At 48.2% G+C, this 21089-nt stretch overlaps 1 protein-coding gene across 4 annotated transcripts in view; it reads left to right on the top strand.

The window, feature by feature from the left end:
- Positions 1 to 21089, top strand: part of ZNF423 (zinc finger protein 423) — a 244856-nt gene that overhangs the window by 127624 nt on the left and 96143 nt on the right. For 3 of the 4 annotated variants that reach the window (XM_077310961.1, XM_077310962.1, XM_077310963.1), the window contains exons 4-5: positions 1931 to 5154; positions 12260 to 12344. In XM_077310961.1, coding sequence (XP_077167076.1) covers positions 1931 to 5154; positions 12260 to 12344 — 3309 coding nt within the window. Of the gene's footprint in view, positions 1 to 1203; positions 1225 to 1930; positions 5155 to 12259; positions 12345 to 21089 lie in introns of those variants that run through there. The other variant, XM_077310964.1, reaches the window with a different exon arrangement.

Here is a 21089-nt window from a genome sequence, read left to right as displayed (position 1 = left end):
TTTATTTTAGTTAGCAAATGATGTAATGTAGGAATTATATACTGTGGCCAGAAGCTTTCATGTTGGTTCTGGCCTCTCTACCTGCTGTCCTCCATGCTCTTCTCTTGCTCTGGAACAGCACCTTCCTCGTCCAGGTGTGTCTTCCACAGGAAGGAGCCGTGCTGCAGTTCGGTACAGGTTTAAACAGATTGGTAGCCCATATAAGAAGAGTAATTAAAACCACGGCATTCTTTGTTTCCCTGGGAAGGGCGGGAGCATTTTAACATGGCGCGTTAACTGCCCACTCCTGCCTATTGTGCTGGAAGAATAGCTTGGGCTGAGCTTGGCAGGAGTCGATATTTTCCGGCTCCAGCAGCGGAAGAACAGGTGCTTTCCCTTCCCAGATCCATCCCGGTTCTGATCTCCAAAGCGGCAACAAGGCCAAGAACAAAGGACAGGACGGCTGGAATTGTAGATGCATAAAGGCACAAGTGGGCATCCGTGGCGGTTCAGGCCGGGCCGTTGGCAAGGCCAGTTGACGAGGCATGGGGCGTGCTGCCGGAATCCCGCCCAAGACCCCGTCCGCAAAGATCTGGGACTGGAGCATCCGTGGCTGAGAACTGGCATCTCTTCAGGGCCCGTTGGCAGATGCCGGCTGAGGAGAAGGAGGGCAGAGCGGCTTAGCAGCTGTTACTGGTGTGAGTGTTTGTGTGTGTGTCTGAGAAGGACGAGGGAACCATGCGAGAGAGATCTCAACAGCTGCGGCGAATGCGCGGAGAGACGCAGAAACAGCTGTGTCAAAAGAATAAACTCTCCCCGCTTTCCGACACATTTCAGAGCGGAATCTTTATCAGGGCGGCCTGGGGGACGGGGGGGGGGGGGGGAGGAATACACCGCCACGATCTTTACAAAATCTCAAACCCTCGGATCAATGTATCGACTCCCCTCCCCTCCCCTCCCGCAATATGGTCAGAGATGTCCCCACAGACCCCGCGGTGCTGTAGGGCTCTGTGATGCAATGCAGAAAGGCCCCTTTGCCTCGGTGTCTTGCTGCAGAGTTGGCAAGCGTGCGTGGCATGAAATCGGCACCGGAGCCAGATTGGCTGTTGATCACACGGAAAGTTTTCGGGGGCATCGTGTTGATTGCAGGAAGCGGGCGCCGCCTCCTTAACTAGCGGCTTCAAAGCAGCCAGACGTCTTGCCTTTTCGAGCGTCTGCCCATCGATCCGAAGTTTTTTGTTTCAGGTGCCCACCCAGCTTTCGGGGGAAACCCGCCTTGTTTATGTCACACTGCTGTCGAGTGACTCTTGTGTGTGTGTGTGTGTGTGTGTAAGAGAGATTCTCTGACGGTCGCGGCTTCCACTCAGCCTCGCCTGTTTCAAGGGAGGGCCGAAAAGGAATTTTTTCCCCCCTTCCCAGGCTGTATTCTGAAAACCTCTCTGACTGGTGTCTGCTGGAGAACGCTCACGTACGAGCACTTAACGCAGCAGCTCTTAGAAATGTTTGTATCGCTCTGAGGCATGTTGTGTTTTGTTTTCTTGACTCGCTGTTTATTGCTTGGCAATACAGTAGACAGGTGTTAAACCTGCTTGGAGGGAGGGGGGACCGGGTTGGAGGGGGGGGGAAGAGGAAGAGAGCGGAGAAATGGCTTAGCAAAGAATAGCACGGTTCCGTCGTTGCCTTATGCGCGCGCACACGCGCAGATATAGTTTTTTAAAACTGCATTTGTGTAAGAGGTGCTCCCCTCCCCACTTTGCACAAACATCGTTTTCAGATGCAAGAGGCATTTGCGGGGGCAGTTCTTTTGTTTTTGTGCAGCAGTTGCATCCCCCCCCCTCCCCGCTAATACCGTAGCAGCAGAAGGCCACAGTGTTGTTCAGCGGCTTTGTCCCTCTTTCTCACAGATGCCCTGGGAATTGTTTCTAATCTCCTTTCTGCTTTCCCATTACAGATGGCGACGACGACCCGCAACTCTCTTGGGTGGCTTCATCTCCCTCCAGCAAAGACGTTGCATCACCCACTCAGATGATCGGAGATGGGTGTGACCTCGGCATTGGGGAGGAGGAAGGGGGGACCGGCCTGCCGTATCCCTGCCAGTTTTGTGATAAGTCCTTCATTCGCCTGAGCTACCTGAAAAGGCACGAGCAGATCCATAGCGACAAGCTACCCTTCAAGTGCACCTACTGCAGCCGCCTTTTCAAGCACAAGCGGAGCAGGGACCGGCACATCAAGCTGCACACGGGGGACAAGAAGTACCACTGCCACGAGTGCGAGGCCGCCTTCTCGCGCAGCGACCACCTCAAGATCCACCTGAAGACCCACAGCTCCAGCAAGCCGTTCAAGTGCACCGTCTGCAAGCGCGGCTTCTCGTCCACCAGCTCCCTGCAGAGCCACATGCAGGCCCACAAGAAGAACAAGGAGCACCTGGCCAAGAGCGAGAAGGAGGCGAAGAAAGACGACTTCATGTGCGACTACTGCGAGGAGACCTTCAGCCAGACGGAGGAGCTGGAGAAGCACGTCATGACGCGCCACCCGCAGCTGTCCGAGAAGGCGGACCTGCAGTGCATCCATTGCCCCGAAGTGTTTGCGGACGAGAACTCGCTGCTCTCCCACATCCATCAAGCCCACGCCAACAAAAAACACAAGTGCCCAATGTGCCCAGAGCAATTTTCTTCGGTCGAGGAAGTCTATTGCCACTTGGATAGCCATCGACAGCCTGATTCGAGCAACCACAGCATCAGCCCCGACCCTGTCTTGGGCAGCGTGGCGTCCATGAGCAGCGCCACGCCCGATTCCAGCGCATCGGTAGAGCGGGGCTCTACCCCTGACTCAACTTTGAAACCCTTGAGAGGGCAAAAGAAGATCCGATCCTTAGAAAGGGAAGAGAGTCAGACGTGGTCCAAGGTGTCCTACAGCTGCCCTTACTGCACCAAGCGTGACTTCAACAGTCTTGCGGTCTTGGAAATCCACCTGAAGACCATCCACGCGGACAAACCTCAGCAAAGCCACATGTGCCAGATCTGTCTTGAGTCCATGCCCACGTTGTACAACTTGAACGAACACGTGAGGAAGGTGCATAAAAACCACGCGTATCCCATGATGCAGTTCAGCAACATTTCGGCCTTCCACTGCAATTACTGCCCTGAGATGTTTGCCGATATCAACAGCTTGCAGGAACACATCCGCATAGCTCACTGCGGGCCCGGTGCCACAGCTCCAGACGGCAACAATGCCTTCTTTTGCAACCAGTGCTCCATGGGCTTCCTGACTGAAGCCTCTCTGACTGAGCACATCCAGCAAACGCACTGCAACATTGGGAATTCCAAATTGGATTCCCCGGTGGTTCAGCCCTCCCAGTCTTTTATGGAGGTCTATTCCTGTCCCTATTGCACAAACTCGCCCATTTTCGGCTCCATCCTCAAGCTGACCAAGCATATTAAAGAAAACCACAAGAACATCCCGCTGGCGCACAATAAAAAATCCAAAGGGGAACAGAGCCCCGTTTCGTCTGACGTCGAAGTCTCTTCCCCGAAAAGGCAGCGACTCTCCGCGAGCGTCAACTCGGTCTCGAACGGCGAGTACCCGTGCAATCAGTGCGAGCTCAAGTTCTCCAACTTCGAAAGCTTCCAGACCCATCTGAAGCTGCACTTGGAGTTGCTCCTGAGGAAGCAGTCGTGCCCTCAGTGCAAAGAAGACTTCGATTCCCAAGAGTCCCTCCTGCAGCACCTGACGGTGCATTACATGACCACTTCGACCCATTATGTGTGCGAGAGCTGCGATAAGCAGTTTTCCTCCGTGGACGATCTGCAGAAGCATCTGTTAGACATGCATACTTTTGTGTTGTATCACTGCACCCTTTGCCAAGAGGTTTTCGACTCCAAGGTCTCCATCCAAGTCCATCTGGCAGTGAAGCACAGTAATGAGAAGAAGATGTATCGGTGTACAGCCTGCAACTGGGACTTCCGGAAGGAGGTGGACCTCCAGATTCACGTGAAGCACAGCCACTTGGGCAACCCGGCCAAGTCCCACAAGTGCATCTTCTGCGGGGAGACCTTTAGCACGGAGGTGGAGCTGCAGTGCCACATCACGACCCACAGCAAGAAGTACAACTGCAAGTTCTGCAGCAAAGCTTTCCACGCCATCATCTTGCTCGAAAAACACCTGCGGGAGAAGCACTGCGTCTTCGACACCGGCGCCGAGAACGGGACGGCAAACGGCATGGCGCCGGCCAGCAAGAAGGCCGAATCCGCAGACATCCCGAACGTGCTGATGAAAAATCCCGACACGTCCAACAGCCACGAAGCCAGTGAGGACGACGTGGATGCGTCGGAGCCCATGTACGGGTGTGACATCTGCGGGGCTGCTTACACTATGGAAGTCCTCCTGCAGAACCATCGGTTGAGGGACCACAACATCCGACCGGGGGAGGATGACTGTTCCAGGAAGAAAGCCGAATTCATCAAAGGGAGTCACAAGTGCAACATCTGCTCGAGGACCTTTTTCTCGGAGAACGGCCTCCGGGAGCACATGCAGACTCATCGCGGCCCTGCGAAGCATTACATGTGCCCCATTTGCGGGGAGCGCTTCCCGTCCCTCTTGACTCTGACGGAGCACAAAGTGACTCACAGCAAGAGCTTGGATACAGGGACGTGCCGGATCTGCAAAATGCCTCTGCAGAGCGAAGAAGAGTTCATCGAGCACTGCCAGATGCATCCTGACCTCAGAAACTCCCTCACCGGGTTCCGCTGTGTTGTCTGCATGCAGACGGTCACCTCGACTCTCGAGCTGAAAATCCACGGGACGTTCCACATGCAAAAACTGGTTGGGAACTCTGCGGCATCCTCTCCCAATGGCCAGGCCTTGCAGAAACTCTACAAGTGTGCCCTGTGCTTGAAAGACTTCAGGAACAAGCAAGATCTGGTGAAACTGGATGTTAACGGTCTGCCGTATGGCCTGTGCGCTGGGTGCATGACCAGGAGCACCAATGGACAGTCCTTAGGGATGACTACGCCAGATGTTAGCGAAAGGCCGTGTGGAAGCCTGCGGTGTCCAGAGTGTAGTGTCAAATTTGAAAGCGCCGAAGACTTGGAGAACCACCTGCAACTGGATCACAGGGACCTGACACCTGAGACGAGTGGCCAAAAGAAGGGTCCCCAGACATCCCCCGTTCCTAGAGTAAGTACTATTCAGTGGTGAGTTTTGTTGCAAATATAGTAAAATGCAAATCTCTTGATCTGGAGGGACCGATGTCTACATCTGATGCTGCATTCATCAACTGGGTTGTCTCCATTCTTTTTGGTATCAGAAGCAATGCCATGAAATAATTCTCATTTATTTTCCTAGCTGCCCTTCTGTGAGAGTGAATAGGAAGCCCCTTTGCGTGATGGAGCTTCACGTGAATCCTTGAGCTATGCAAATACAACTGGGCTGACAATGGGCGTTCCATGGAATAGAATTGCAAAACATGTGGGTGTTTTTGTCTAGCAGATGTGTTTTCCATATTGGGACTGGAGTTCCCTGTGGCTCTTTCCCTGTTGTAAATCTTGAACCGCTTTTGTTGCAGAGATATAAGGGGAAAGGCATATGTCTGCAATGAACAGGGCTTGAGTCTTAGACTTTAAATGGATCCTGGGAATCCAGGTAATTTGATAGACAGCTTGTTGTAGCATTATAGCAGAGCAATGATACAGTGATACATGTTATAGTGTTATAGCAGTACAGTGATATGCCAACTGAGGAAGTCCCTCATTGGCAAGGGGAGAAAATTGCCGCTGTGGGGAAATGGAGCCGCCAGGATGGGCAGGACTGAGAAGATCTGTATTTTCCCATCCCATTTGTATTTCCCCATCTCATCCCAAATCAAGCTTTCTTGGGATCTTTCCCCAAAAATTGCAGCAAAGCAGATTTGAGAAAGATTAGGGGGAAATTAGGGAATCCAAGAAATGTGTGGAAACACCACAATACTGTGACGGGGGGAAAACGTCCAAGTAGCAAATGCAAGTGACCTAAATTTAGCATATGGCACCTTTAAAAATAAAAGACTTATCTTAGCTTTTATTTATTTGGAGGTTGGGAGCCCTGGCCATTGCACCTTTTGGCAAACATTGTTGGTATCAAAGCTGTGAAATATCAGTGGGAAAGCATCATTCCTGTATAAAGTTATTATAGTTGCAGTTCTGATAAAATGCTTTTCTTGTTACCTGCTTTGAGCCCATTGGAAAGCGTGGCTTGCAACGAATAAATAGCATTCTAATTACAAACCGGTCCTTTCGCTTCAGACTTTAGATTGGAAATCATTGGGCCGTGTTGGGATATTCTTGTTAGAATATTCTCCCCGACCCCGAAACTTAGTTCAGAGGCAAAGAATGCTTGAGGACAGCATCGAATCGACTGGTTCGGTGCTGTGAAATTTTGCAAGAAAACACAAGGCAGTCCTTCTGCGCTTCCGAAACTTGCTGGTCTCTTTGGGCACACCCAATTCGGAGGAGGGAAAACACAAATTCTTGAGAAGGCCATTCGTTCACCAAGCCGGCCGTCATATCCAACACAAACAAGACTAGCCCAACACAATTTGAGTGCGTGCCGCTGCTTAAAGTCCACCTCTTTCTTTTTATTCCTGCGTAATCAGAGGAAGCGTGCGTGCCCATGAAAGAAAGCTCACGCCTTGAATAAAATCTTGAATAAATCTTTGACTCAAATTTTGTTGTGCTCCTTCAGACCAATATGGCGACCCACTTGAAGCAAGACTAGATAACCTTTGGCCTTCCAGACAAAACCAGGAGGGCTCTGAACGTCTCTCAGTTGTCTCGGTTGACCAGCAAAGGAGTCAGCCCAACAACATTCTTCCCATTTATAAACTACCTACGGTTTTGTGCATAAATTGTCAGGCTTCACCTGTTTGAGGATCCCTCTCCCAGTCAAGTGGGAAGCATCCCCTCTCGCTTCCTGTGCCAAATCTGCCCTAACGAAGAAGCATCTCGTACGTGGCAGGGCTCGAGTTGTTACAGGCCGGCCCGGTAGAGATCTTTTCCTGCTCCCGATAATGTGCCGGGTTCAAAGGATTCCCAAAGCTTGAAACAATCTGAGCGAAAGATTCTTTGCTTTGTTTCGCTGGCGGCTGCTCAGGCGCTTGCGACTGCTTAGCGCTCCCTCGGGGTCAAGCGAATATGTGACTAGACCTGCCTCCAGCTGTGATATACGTCTAATTCTGCGGAGAATAAAATACGGCATGGAAACACCTCTCCCGTCAACGCGGCGCCTCTTGAGAGTTCATCATCCGAAACTACCTATTAGGCCCTTTGCCACCTTCCTACTTCTGGTGTCTTCGCCGCGCTTCAAACTCCGCTGAAAGGATGGGCCTCTTCTTTCATGCCAAACTAATTCCTGTTTCCTGCCACTGCACTCACGGAGGCTGGAATACTCTTCTGTGCCTTCCTGTATGCACGATTCCCACCCACCCCCCACCTCCCCAATCCCCACGGTTGTCAGGAGTGGAAATTGCTCCCATCCCCTCACTCTGGCTTTCAACTGTCTGTCTTCGGCAAGAGCTTCCGTGCCTCTCCCTTCTCTCGGGAGAGAATTTAGGTTCTTCAACAAAGTAAATGCTTTGAATCTCCTCCCACGAGGCTAGATTTCTTTTGTAGAAGATAATGAAAATCAGGATTCAGGCTTGCACCAAATTACACTTTACACAAGAGCCTGCGATTGGCATATGTACTAATACCTTAGACCTGCTGTACTTCTTACCCTGTGAACTTGTGAGCTGATCTCCAGGATCCAAATGTCTCCGTCCTTTTCTGATGGCTGCAGACGGGCGCGGAGGAGTGGGGCTCTCTCCAGCCACCATCTTTAAAGTGCTCCTCGGCACGCTGTGTCCTTGAATGACCTCAGATTGGGAGGAGAGAAGGTTCTGGCTTGAACCTATTCCTTTTCCTGCTTTCAGACCGCCCCTGTTCTCTTCCTCTCTTGGCTCCCCATACCTGGGAGAGGAGTTGCTTGAGAGCACAGCATTCAGTAGATCCAGGATGACTGCACAGGCCCCTGAGACTTCCAAGTCTTTGGAGAGACTTGTTCCTTTGGCAACAGGCTCCAAGGCATCCGTCCCCACCTTCAGCTTTTTGCTGGTTGCCATGGGTTGCCCTCATGGCTCCCCAGTGGCTTTTTTGGCTGGATAGCATTTGTTGCCCTTGCTACAGGTCTGGATCCTGCTGGCTGTTCTCCATATCCAGGACATGACATTGCCATCCAGTTGTGCACTAATAGGACTGGATCAGGGAAGATAGCATTGGACCATGTCTATCATAGGATCATGGCGTTGGAAGAGACCATACAGGCCATTTGGTCCAACCTCCTGCTCAATGTAGGCTCAGCTTAAAGCATCTATGATAATTATTTCTTCAGCTGCTGCTTCAAAACTACTTCTTTCTTTTTGTACCTATGTAGCCTGTAGAAGTCTAGTCAACTTGGATATTTCAGCGGACATGGACAAGGCCCCTCCCACATTCAAGGGACTATGTCAATAGCGTTAATGATGCTAGGTTGATTGATCCCAGCAAAGACAGGTTGGCAGGTAGGAATGGGTCGTTCAAATAAACCCAAAGGCATCTCCGATGCGTTTTTACCCTTCTCAGTTAACAGTGGTGGACCATTTATTTCTTCCCTTTGGTTCTCACACGCAAAGCTAAATCCTCACGCACCACCTCTAGATGGAAGGTCTGCAGCGATGAGCCGGGCCCCTCAGCGCTTGTATCCTTTCCGGAGAACAGCTACATTCCACAGCTTGTTAAAAAGGCGTCTCGGAGATCGCCAGGCAAGCTAAATTGAACAAGGTGCTGTTCTCTGTGTTCTAATCTCTTGTTGATTTGTAGTACAAGCAAAAAAATGCGGTTTTATTCGGCCTGCAATACAAACCGAGCCGCCTAGAGCAGTGCAAATGATGTTACCGCTCTATAATTCTTGATTAGATCTCCGATTTATTCTTTTCTCTCCCTTTCTGACCATTATTGATTTATATATCTATATCTATATATATATCTCCCGTAGTCGGGTAGCAGCCAGGGATTAGAACAATATATAGCCAGCGAGCAACTCTACTATGTTAAAAACAGTTGTGGGGGATGGCCCAGAATGTGCCATTGTCCCCCATAGAAGAAGGGGAGGTTGCCTCGAATGTAGGAGAATTGTCCCAATGCCTCTCGAGAATGCTGAAGGGGAGTCGTAAGGAATCTTGGAACACCTTCAGACGAGAAGGTCTATCCTAACAACCTACTACACGAGGAGCTTTAACTGGAGATGAGGGGGACGGATCTCATAGACTCGTAGAATCATAGAGTTGGAAGGGGCCATACAGGCCATAGAATCATAGAATCATAGAGTTGGAAGGGGCCATACAGGCCATCTAGTCCAACCCCCTGCTCAATGCAGGATCATAGAATCATAGAGTTGGAAGGGGCCATACAGGCCATAAGGCCATCTAGTCCAACCTCCTGCTCAACGCAGGATCAGCCCAAAGCCCAAATCTCGGCAGCTTCTGCATTCAAAGTGGGTGCTCTACCCCTGAGTCCTTCCCAGTTCAAATCTCTCTTCGGGCCTTAGGCAAACGGCTGCCCTTTGAGTTGGTTTATGACAAGAGAAAGTAAGGCTTCCCTGCTCTACACGGCTGTTGCACATTTTTTGTTGCAGCCATGTAATTAAAATGTAATCAAAATGCTTTGATCGGTTAGGAAAAAGCCTTCGGATTAAGGATCACTGATTGGGTAGCTGTGTGAAGCATATTTTATTTATAATTTATTTATTTATTATTTCGACTTATTACACCCGCCAGCAAGGAAGCAACATCACTTTCAGCACACAAATCAAATCCAGCTTGGACTCTCCCTAGCAGCAATGACCTGGATAGTCCAGGAAAACTTGATCCCATCAGATCTTGGAAGCTAAGCAGGGTTGACCTTGGCTAGTATCTGGATGGAAGATCTCCAAGGATTTGGGTGGTAGTAGGGGTCATGACATGGCGGCAGGAAATAGCCCCCCAATGTCCCTTGCCTGGCTGCCAGGATCTCCTGGCTATGCTGCACCTGCCATGTGATAAGTAATACCACAAATCATGGATTGGGTCTTATCTCAAGTAGAAAACAGCTTTCACACAATGGAACGGTTAAAGTTCTATCCTCTGGCTGGATGTTGAGTATGCCTTGCGACCTTTGGGGCTGAAGATAAACACCTGCCCTCTTCTGCAGCCCCGTTCTGCAGCCAGTTTGGTGTAGTGGTTAGGAGTGTGGACTCTGGCATGCCAGGTTCGATTCCCTGCTCCCCCCCATGCAGCCAGCTGGGTGACCTTGGGCTCGCCATGGCACTGATAAAACTGTTCTGACCGAGCAGTAATACCAGGGCCCTCTCAGCCTCACCCACCCCACAGGGTGTCTGTTGTGGGGACAGGAATGGGAAGGTGAACGTAAGCTGCTTTGAGCCTCCTTCGGGTAGGGAAAAGTGGCATATAAGAACCAAGTCTTCTTCTTCTTCAGTAATATCAGTGCTCTCTCAGCCTTCCCTCCCTCACAGGGTGTCTGTTGTGGGGAGAGGAAAGGGAAGGCGATTATAAGCCGCTTTGAGCCTCCTTCGGGTAGGGAAAAGCGGCCTATAAGAACCAACTCTTCTTCTTTTTCTTCTTCTTCTTCTTCTTCTTCTTCTTCTTCTTCTTCTTCTTCTTCTTCTTCTTCTTCTTCTTCTTCTTCTTCTTCTTCTTCTTAAAAGCTGGTATATTTGTACCCTTCCACGCATCCTTTCCAGTTCTTCCATCATGATGCTCTGAGCATGAATTACGGTAGCACAGTGCAAATGCTCTCTGTTGCATTGTTAGTAAACAAAATCCATTCCTAGAGTTTGATTTGGCAGTGTAAAATGATGTATGTATAATATTAAAAAAAAAAAATGCTGGAATATCTCCCTTGCTGTGAGCTTTTTCATTTTTAGTTCTTGGATTTCCCACTATCTCGTTATTACGAGAGCTCACGCCCGTGCTACTTTTGAGTACAAGCCCATCTCCTCTGATTGAATAAATGGCTCATGTAATTGCTTCTTCATGCAGTCTCCTTGTTTCGGCAGCTCAGCTTCATTAGGACGACACGGTGACATAGGAAACGCGCACTAACATGGGAGGAAAACCAGCCTTAGCTTTGCAGCAGGAGTTTCATGACTGGTGAAAAGTGTACCTTTGCTTCTGCACTAAGCTCATGAATGCTGCAAAGTTGCTTTCCCGTCTTTTCCCGAAATCACATCGCCCCAGCTTGGGAATCTCATTTCGCCTTAAAAGGATGTTTCATTGCTGAATCCAGAAATGCTTTACGGCCTAAATGAACTTTTCACCTAATCAACCCGTGAACAGGCGTTTGTCTATTTGCCTTTTCTACCTGTGACATTCATTGCAGCTGGGTCCTAACTTTTCACTTTGAATTAGTCAGTGCTTTGTTGTAAGATTCAGGTGAGTAGCTGTGTTGGCCTGAAGCAGCAGAAATCAGAACCAGCACCTGGATAAATGTGGGGTTTTGGTTATAGGTTCCGCTATAAATACATAGAATGTAATTTGTGAATTATTCAATGCATGTATGGCCCATTCTGCACCGCAGCAGCTGCTCCGGATTGCCGGCGGTGCGGTGCTGCGGAGCTTTCCTGGCACTGAAATGTGTCCTCACAGGGATCACATTTCAGCAGAACACTTGGTGCCCCACTGAAATGTGTCCCCCTGGAAATCAAAGCAGCGGTGGAATACTTCTGCTGTGGGCATGGGGGGGGTGGCATGTTTTTTTAAAAAAAATTGCAGGAAGGTGCAAAACACAAATGAATGTCCTGCAAAACAAGTGCTGGGAAGCAGACCGGGACATTGTTTGCCCCCTTTGGGCCACCGTAGGGCAGGGAAGAGGACAGGCCCTGTTGGCCCCCGCAGCAGGCAAAGGGGACTTAGAAGAATCTGCTTTCCCGTAGCCCAGGGCAACTGTGGGCCCAATCCACAGCAGGCCTGGGAGGGGGCCTGCCTGGCATCTGTGTCATATAGAAGTGGGGATTAGCCATATGACTGCTCTCTGAGCCTTTTCCGCCCATGCAGAATTGACCTATAAAGAACAATCAAATGTGCACTGAACATGGATCATGTGTGTGTTCACTGAACCCCGTGGAGAGAGCTTCTGGAATGAAATGTTGGTCCAGAGAAGTGTAAAAATCTTAAGAATGGAGCTTGTTTTTTTGCTGAAGGCCAAGTCCTCTTACCCGTTTTTAATTGTTTCAACAGAAAAAGACCTATCAATGCATCAAGTGCCAGATGACCTTCGAGAACGAGCGAGAGATACAGATCCACGTTGCAAATCATATGATTGGTAAGCACAATTTCAGCCTGGCTGCTCTTCGGAGACTTCAATTCTCCCTACTTAACCTTGGCTTTTCCATTGGGCTGTTAATGTTTTGACCAGCTTGTTCTGTGGACTTCAGTAAAATGACAATAGTTTAGGGCAAGGGTTGGGTGGTTCGGCGCCCGAATCAGCCGGTCACTCCCGACGCAGCTAGCGCCGTGCTGCAGGGGGAGGGGAGGGGAGGTGTGGGCGTCGGTGTCAGGAGCAACCGGCTGCTTCGGGCACCGGACTATCTAACCCTATTTAGGGCTACTGGTTACAAACTACTGTGAGATGGCTGCCTGTGTTATTAGATCCTTATGCCGCATTGCTGATATCATTAAACAGACATTGAGCAGCACAGAGGGATCTGTGATTATTTCTCACAGGGGAGCGCACGTGGGTGGAGGCCAGTACTTCTGGTTGCAAAATAACTGAGGGTCGTATCCTGCAAATGCATTCTACTAAATGGTGGCACTTGACTCTGTCTCAAGGAGCTTTCCTGTGACTCATGATGGTTGAAAGATCCTTGCATACCTCTTCCTGACATTGGTCCAAGTCACTCCATTTGTATGGCTTGGTCTCTTCCAAGAAGGTGTGGAGTCTTGCTGGGGTGCATATGAGTTTCTCCTTTATATTTCCTATATGTACGTTTCCTTTGAACCAATTGGTTAGGTCATCGGTTTTGCAGTTGTTTTAACATCTAGAAAACTCTTTAACATCTACACCTACATGGAGGCTGGAGCCTGATCAATATGGTGGAACCCAATGGGATTGCTGGGGGTGGGGTTTCATTGCTTTCGTGATTTTATGGTGATTTTTATGGCCTTGTTGTGAACCGCCGCAAGCTGGCTGACCCGAGAACAGCAGTCAATAAGTTTAATAATAAATATATAAATATAAAATAAATAAAAGCCTTTCTCAGTCAAGAAAGCACAGGGTTCGAGGGCCCTATGCCAGTCTCCAAATGCCGATTGAAGTAAAAAATGGGGCAATTATCTGCCTTTCGCAAGCTCTCATTTCCTGACATTTTAGGGCTCACAAAGTTGTTTCTGTTTTATCTTCTCTTCCCCACTCTTAAAGTTTCCTACTCAGCAGCTGTGCTTCAAACAGTTGTTGTCTGTCCTTGGGGAGGCTCCCAATGGCAGTGTTTAAGGATCCGCGGTTTAGAAAGGCAGCAATTCCCTTCCATTTCAAAGCTGTTTAAAATGTATTAATGCCAAGTTGTCCTTTTCCCCCTCCCCCCTCCGTCCCATTTGCGCTCGCGTTAAGATGAAACTTTTGACAAGATCTTCCACTTTATGTCATGAGAGGGGAGGGGGGAAAGCGGGATGGGGGAGGGAGAGAATGTACTTGCTGGTTGTCAACCACTTAGAAGCAATTATGCTTCAATTTGGTATGTCATGACATTGAATTGTGCACATTTCCATAGCTTAAATGTGGTGGATTTCCGAGACACGTTGTCAAAACAGAATGCTTAAGAAGTTTTATTTCAGCCCCCCTCCATTTTTTGAAAACTTATTGGAGGTTGAGGGGAGGGGGACATGGGAATTTTCACTTGAGCAATTTGGATTTTTATTTTTTTGTTGAAAGGTTTGCTTTTTGAGATGCTCACATTTTTGCATTTATAGTTCCTGTTGTAGTCAGCAAGGCCTCTCTTGTTTTCAAGCTTGGCCCTGGTGGGAACAAGACCCAGTAAAATGTTATTGCAATCAAAAGGGCTGTATTTCTGCTGCAGCTGTAGGCAGCTTTTCCTGAAGAATGCGGAGAACTGTTTCTTCTATCTGCGCAGATGTTATAAATATATGTGACAGCTCAAGAGCTTAGTTTATTTTGATGCATAGACCACAGAGGAGTTCCTTCCACATGCCACTCCAGAGCCCGCCGTTGAAGATCCTTCAAGGGCCCTACAGTGATCTTTATGTGTTCGCGCATCACATTCATCTCCCATAATCGTAATGATTTTCCCTTGAACAATTTTTGCATTTAAAGAATCTATTCTTCCACGTACGGAGATCCCATTATCATTAATGTGAATTATGCACCGACGTCGAGGAGAGAATTTGAAAAGCTGACACGGAAGATTAGAGCAGAACCTCTTTCTCGGAGAAGAATGGGTCCTGTCACTCACCGTGATTTCCACGGTAGCGCAAGGCGGGGAGCTCGCAGGCTGGTGTCGGGGAGGTTAAAATGAAGTTATCTAAAAATGTTTGCTTTTGTGGCAGGTGTTAATGCAATCTCTTGTTTGCAGGTGTGAAGGGTGAGAGCGTTGCTAATTGGACCATGGTGATTTCAGCTCTTTCCCACCCCTTGCTCTCCCCTCCTTTTATTAAGACGCGTGCGAGGTATCTTTAGGCGACTGGATACATAGTTTTCACATCGAACCTGTGAAGCGGAGGCGGGGCTATCGGTGACAAATGCATTTGCATTGTGTCCTCTGAAACAGGGTTCCAGTGACGAGCACCTTCACAGGATTAAATTCCCTTGATGCATATCAAGGGCTGATCCTGCGTTGAGCAGGGGGTTGGACTAGATGGCCTGTATGGCCCCTTCCAACTCTGTGATTCTATGATTCTATCCCAAACAGTGTCTCGATGCACAGCCCAAACGGTGGTTCCAGTTACTCCAGGTGTCTAAAGGGTTCCAGCCATGCATGACCTCCATAAATGTGTTCAGTGTACTAAACAAGCAGTCCTCGACCACTTGGTGTTCTTGTTACCATGCCTGAGAGGGAAGAGGAGATGTGTAGAGGGAACGTTGGCCTGTGAGCCTTGTGTCTCATTAGGCATCATAGGTCCTGATCTTAAGTTGGACAACAGATTTCTTTTGAAGTGGCTTTCCAGCAAAACTTGCTAATCATGACCTCCCATCCAGGCACTCAACATGGCTGACCCAGCTTAGCTTCGGAGCCCTGGTGAAATCTTTCTAGTCTGGGCTATCTAGGCTGCTAATTGTGGCTCAAGTTATCTGCAAACTGCTGCTTGAAAAAGAGCCCTTTCTTTGGCTGAGGTCAATGGGAACGCATGCTTGAAAATATGTCGGCTGGATTTATATTCCGCTTTTTATTATTACGATTTTTATTAAGTTTTTGGGAACGTTATAACAACAACAACAACAACAATGGAGGGTAACAACAGCATGAAATATACAAAATGATATACTATACATAAATAAAGCAATCTATAAGTTTAAGTTAAAATTATATTATTAAGAGTCGCTTCCTTAAAAACCTTCTTCAGGGTGTGTGTTTAACTTAAATTGCGCAGATTAATATGTTGTAAGTGGACCTCTTAGGCATGGGGGCCTACATTTCCTCAACGTTCAGTTCCTGGCCTCGACCATAGGCCTGGTGGAACTGCTCTCTCTTACAGGCCCTCTGGAACTGTTGAAGGTCCCGGAGGGTCTTGATCTCACCAGGGAGAGCATTCCACCAGGAGGGGGCCAGGAGGTCAGTTTTACTTCTTTTGGTCCAGGGACCCAGTTCAAGTCCTGATCACTTGATCTTAATGCTCTTTGCGGGGGTGTAGCGGAACATCACAACTGCCTAGTAGCCTGCGCAAGGTCGGAACACGCTTTGGAACGGTGTAAGGCAGCTGAACGTCGTTAATTTCTGTTGTGTGTTGTCCAGGAAGGACCTGTGCAGGTTATGAGTAAGGGACAGCCAAGCGGCTTTCGGAATCCTTGTGCACTTCAGATTGCATTCTGTGGATCGGCTTTCAGAGTTTGCACACTCGCACAGCTGTTTTTTGCTCCCCTTCCCTTGCAAGAAGCTCTGATATCAAAGGCTTCCGCACCCCAGTGAACAGCACTTAATGTTTCATCCAAATTGGATGGAACGATGGTTTGCCGGGAATGTGGAGATCCTCAGTCCCAGAACCTCGCATGAGACAGAGTGGGCGAGAGCACCATCTGCCTGAAGACTCCCAGGGCTCGTCCCCAAAAGGGTAGGACTGCAGTGTTGTGTAGTGTGAAAGCATTTGAAGCAGCGCTCCTTTTGCCCGTACTCCTGACTGTTTCTCTTCACTTCCGTTGCTGACCTTCCCTGTTTATGGCTGCAGTCTACCTTGACACAATCACCCCTGGTGGAAGGGATCTGCCCCTCTCCAGATGACAGTAATGATATTAGCACAGAACAAAGAGAAGAAGAAGAGTTGTTTTTTTATATATACACCGTTTTTCACTACCCAAAGGAGTTGCCGAACGGCTTACAAACAGTTTTCTCTTCCCCTCCCTACAACAGGGACTCTGTGAGGTAGGTGGGCTAGGAGAGTTTTAAGAGAAACAGTGACTGGCCCAAGGTCACCCAGCAGGCCTCATGTGTCTCAAAGCGCCTTACATTGACCTTCTCTTTCCCTCCCCACAACAGACACCCTGTGAGGTAGGTGAGGCTGAGAGAGCTCTGAGAGGACTGTGACTGGCCCAAGGTCATCCAGCTGACTGCCTGTGGAGGAGGAAATCAAGCCCAGTTCTTAACCACGCGGGCCCTTGCTCTTAACCACGAGACCACGCGGATTCTCAGTGACCCCTTGAAGACCAGTTGTGGCAACTTGAAGACCAACAAAGTCTTATTCAAAATACAAGCTTTTATGTGGAAGCACACTTGTGCAGATATAATGGGACAGAGTTTCCTCAGCCAAGCATATTGATAGAGAAAGAGCAGGGTGCGAGTCAGATGCCAGAGAAGATGCAATGAGGTATTTGTTGTTAGTTGCGAAGTCGTGTCCGACCCATCACAACCCCATGGACAAAGATCCTCCAGGCCTTCCTGTCCTCTACCATTCCCCAAAGTCCATTTAAGCTCGCACCGACTGCTTCAGTGACTCCATCCAGCCACCTCATTCTCTGTCGTCCCCTTCTTCTTTTGCCCTCAATCGCTCCCAGCATTAGGCTCTTCTCCAGGGAGTCCTTCCTTCTCATGAGGTGGCCAAAGTATTGGACTTTCATCTTCAGGATCTGGCTTTCTAAAGAGCAGTCAGGGCTGATCTCCTCTGGGACTAGCAATGAGGTATATATAATGTTAAAAAGCTGAGAACCTTTCTGTGTTGTGGTCTGTAATACAAAGACACCAAAGACTGATACCCAGGTGGAACCGTGAAGTAGATAATGTCACTTTCTAGTCCACAAATCGCCTTTCCCTGTAATGAGAACCGAGTAGCTCAAGAACCCGGATGTGAGGCCACCTCTGCCTGCTGTTCGCCCGACCTATCGCTCCGTTCATCAAATTAGCATGGGGAAAGGATGAGCATTACTCTTGCACATCTTGGCAAGAGATCTCTCTCCTGTTGTGGGTGTGTGTGTCTCTTCCCCCCCCTATATATATATATATATAATACATACACTCATATAAACACGGCAGCATATTGGTCCTGAATGTCTTCCCCAGAGATGGAACAGACTGGCAGCATCCCCAGAGGAAGTGTATGGGAAGCACATTGCTTTGTTTTCCTACTGGAGCCTCTGGGAACGTTTCAAGCGAAAGAACAGACCCCCTTCTTAGTCGTGACTAATTTGGAAAGGGGGCTGCTGGGAAAACATGCACAACTAAGGCTCTTCTAGGGTGGTTTCTACCCTCCCCTTCACCGTGTAGAGAGCAGAAGGCTGTTTTGAAACAAATGGGCTCAAGTTGAGTCTTTTTTGAAACGTTTTAAATCATCGAGAAGATTGGGGGTAGGGGAATTCCTTCCTCTTTTCTGAGGATTTGGGGGATCCACCAAGGAACATATTTGGGAAAACCCCAAAGAACCTGGTGGTTTTTTCTGCCTCTGTGCTACTTGCTTCCTGCTGTGCTGCCATGGTAATGTTTCAGGTGTGCTCACCTGCAGTTTCTCTCCTTTACCTCTAAGAGTAATGGATCCAAATATGGGAAAGGAAGTTGCACTTAAATATTAGAAAGCATTTTCTGATAGAATGAATATAGATGGAATATACTGTCATGGAGGGTGGTGTAGACTCCCTCGTTGGATGTTTTCAGGAGGAGATTGGATGAGTACTGGTCAGGAATGTGTGATTTTTAAGTCTCCAAGAAGTTGAGGGGCTGGTCTGCCTGGCTCTTTGTGATCTCTTCCAGCTAATTCTGATTCTGTCCGCTGTTTCTGGTATTAATGGTTTGTCCACAGGAGCAGTGATGTTGGCTTCCAGTTGAGCAAGCCCAATGGATCAGTTGGCAGTGATTTTAAGCTCTGGAATTCTGTGAATATAGGAAGATTTGAGTGATTTTGTGAACTTAGATTGTGAGTAGGTGGGTAGAAGGGACTGTGTAGGTGCTTGGCTCATGTGGCCCTTTCTTGCAATCCCAGGGAAATGCCGAACGGCACGTTGAGATCGGGAAGTGAATTTCTCCCTGGCCAGGGATTCTGGTTTTGAGAGGAGGGCATCATCTGTGCATGGAACTGGGGTCACTGTGGGTGGGAATTTCCTGCATTCTTCAGGGGGTTGGACTAGATGACCCTGGAGGTACCTTCCAACTCTATGATTCCATGTTTCTAATTGTTTTACAAGAATAGTGCCTTAGTGCTTGTGTGCAGCTCTTACCTTTCTTTTGAATTAGTAAAGCCATTGTCAAAATTTAACACAGGGAAAAGGAAGAACCCCCAGGTAGGCTGCTCCTTGAATGGACTTTGTTGATTGTGTCCAGTATTGTTAATTTGTTAGTTCCAGAGTGTGCCGTGTTGGCTGGCAGGAGAACAGGTATATTTTAATCCAGTAGCACCTTTGAGACCAACAGGTATTCCAGGGGATCAGAGAGTCAAACTCCTTCCGTCAGATACCGAAGGGAGTTCTGGCACTCAAAAGCTTATACCCTCCTCCCCAAATAATGTTAGTCTCTAAGGTGTTAGGCACAATTTTAAAGTAGGTATATGTATCAGAAGAAGTATTTTGGATTAAACCTGCATGTTTACTGTGTCATTATTGAGAGTGTTTTTCTGACCCTAAACCTATTTTACCATTGAGAAACCCCTGAAATATTCTTCAAGGCGCGATTGTGTAGAATATGGTTGGGAAGCACAGTTGTGTACATGCCCACCTGGGGCCCCTCCCCTCCCCACCCCCTCCAGGCCTATCATTGGCCATTGGGGGAGGTGGGTCGACATGACCATTTATGGTCCTATCACCCACTTAAATTTTTCAAATTTTAAAAAATATATGAAAAATTAACCCACCCATTCAGGAAATCCTTCCAGGGCCTTCAAGAAACCCTGGTTGAGAAAGCCTGTTTTAGAGAGCCACAGTCTTACATGTAATGTTCAGGGGGGAAAGTTTGTAATAGTTTAATATTGTTTAAAAGATGTACGCCCCACTGTTTGAGACTTAATGGATCCATTTGTGTTGATTGCGTCAAGGCTGGGATAAAGCCCTCAAATTATCGAGAGGAAATCCGCCCAGACCCTCCAAAGAGCTATTTAGTCTAAAATGTATCTGGTAACAGTTATGTCTCACAATGAAAAGCAGTAGCTTAGTGGTGGCACTCAGGCATTAAGGCAGATAAAAAATTGTGACAGATTGTTTTTGTAATATTACATGCAAATGATCAGCATGAACATATTTTTGGACTCCACAGTTGAATGTGTGAATTAATTATGGGCACATTAAGGGCTGTAACTCTCTCCTCCTCTCTCTCTCTCTCTCTCTCCAATTTTTAAAACACATGCTCTTTTGAATATGTGCTTTTTGAGGCCTTGTCATATTTGGTGGGTTTTTAAAAGACGTTTAATGCAATATTTACTTCATGTATCTTGGCTGAGATCCCAAGAGCCTTGAGATACATTGTGTGCGCCCAAGTGGTCTTTGGCCTTGTACGCTTTGAACATTGACTCTCTGCACGGCACACCAAACAGCATCTGTGGCCAAGTGGATTCTCTAGAGTGGTGAGGAAGAAAGAAGAAAGGCCAACTGGGTATTCCCATGACTTTGAGTAGGAGGGAGGGGCCGTGGTTGAGTGGTCGAGTGTCTGCTTAGAATGCAGAAGGTCCCAAGTTCAATCCCTGGCATCACCAGTTGAAACAACTAGGTGGTAGGTGATGGGGAAGACCTCCACCTGAGACCCTTGGAAATCATTGCCAGGCAGAGTAGACAATACTGACTTGGGTGGACCAACAGTCTAATTCAGTATAAGTACATTTGGAGGTATAGCTGTAGCTGTCATAGTGACTTTATGAACGTTGTCAGCTTCAGGCTGTTAGCGAGTACCTGGTTATACCCATGGAGAAGAACCATCAGAAATATGTATGGATAGCGAAGCAGCATTTGGACAGTGAATTTTGATGGGGGGGGGGGAATTTTGATGCACAACACGAGAGTGCCCATATATTTATCTGTCCAATTTTTGTTCATTTAGAGCTCTTCTGTGTTGTCTTTCCATAAGATTATGGGCAAGGAAGTCCAGGAAAGGAGCAAGAAACATAGTCACATATATTAACAACAATTTAAACTGTTAAAAAGTTGTGGTCAAGATTTAAAACCAGGGATGGAATTCCAGTTACAAGATCTTCCCAAGTCTTTTAACGGCCCTTGAAAAGCTCACTTCGGGGAAGCGGTATTGATTTTGGGCAAGGACTTGTGAGTGGACGTGACGTTTTAGGTAGTCTTAACCCAGACCATTTATGGCAGTGATAATAGCTCAAGAGAGACCCGTGGATCTTCTGGCCACTGTTCCCCATCATGGCACCTGCCCCATGTTTCAGGAAAGAAGGCAAGGCCCTTGTTTGGTGGGTCTGGGGATTGGCAGTCGGTTTC

Source organism: Paroedura picta, chromosome 14 (genome assembly GCF_049243985.1).
Source record: "Paroedura picta isolate Pp20150507F chromosome 14, Ppicta_v3.0, whole genome shotgun sequence".
Lineage (NCBI taxonomy): Eukaryota > Metazoa > Chordata > Lepidosauria > Squamata > Gekkonidae > Paroedura > Paroedura picta.
This window is presented reverse-complemented; position numbering and strand designations above follow the sequence as displayed.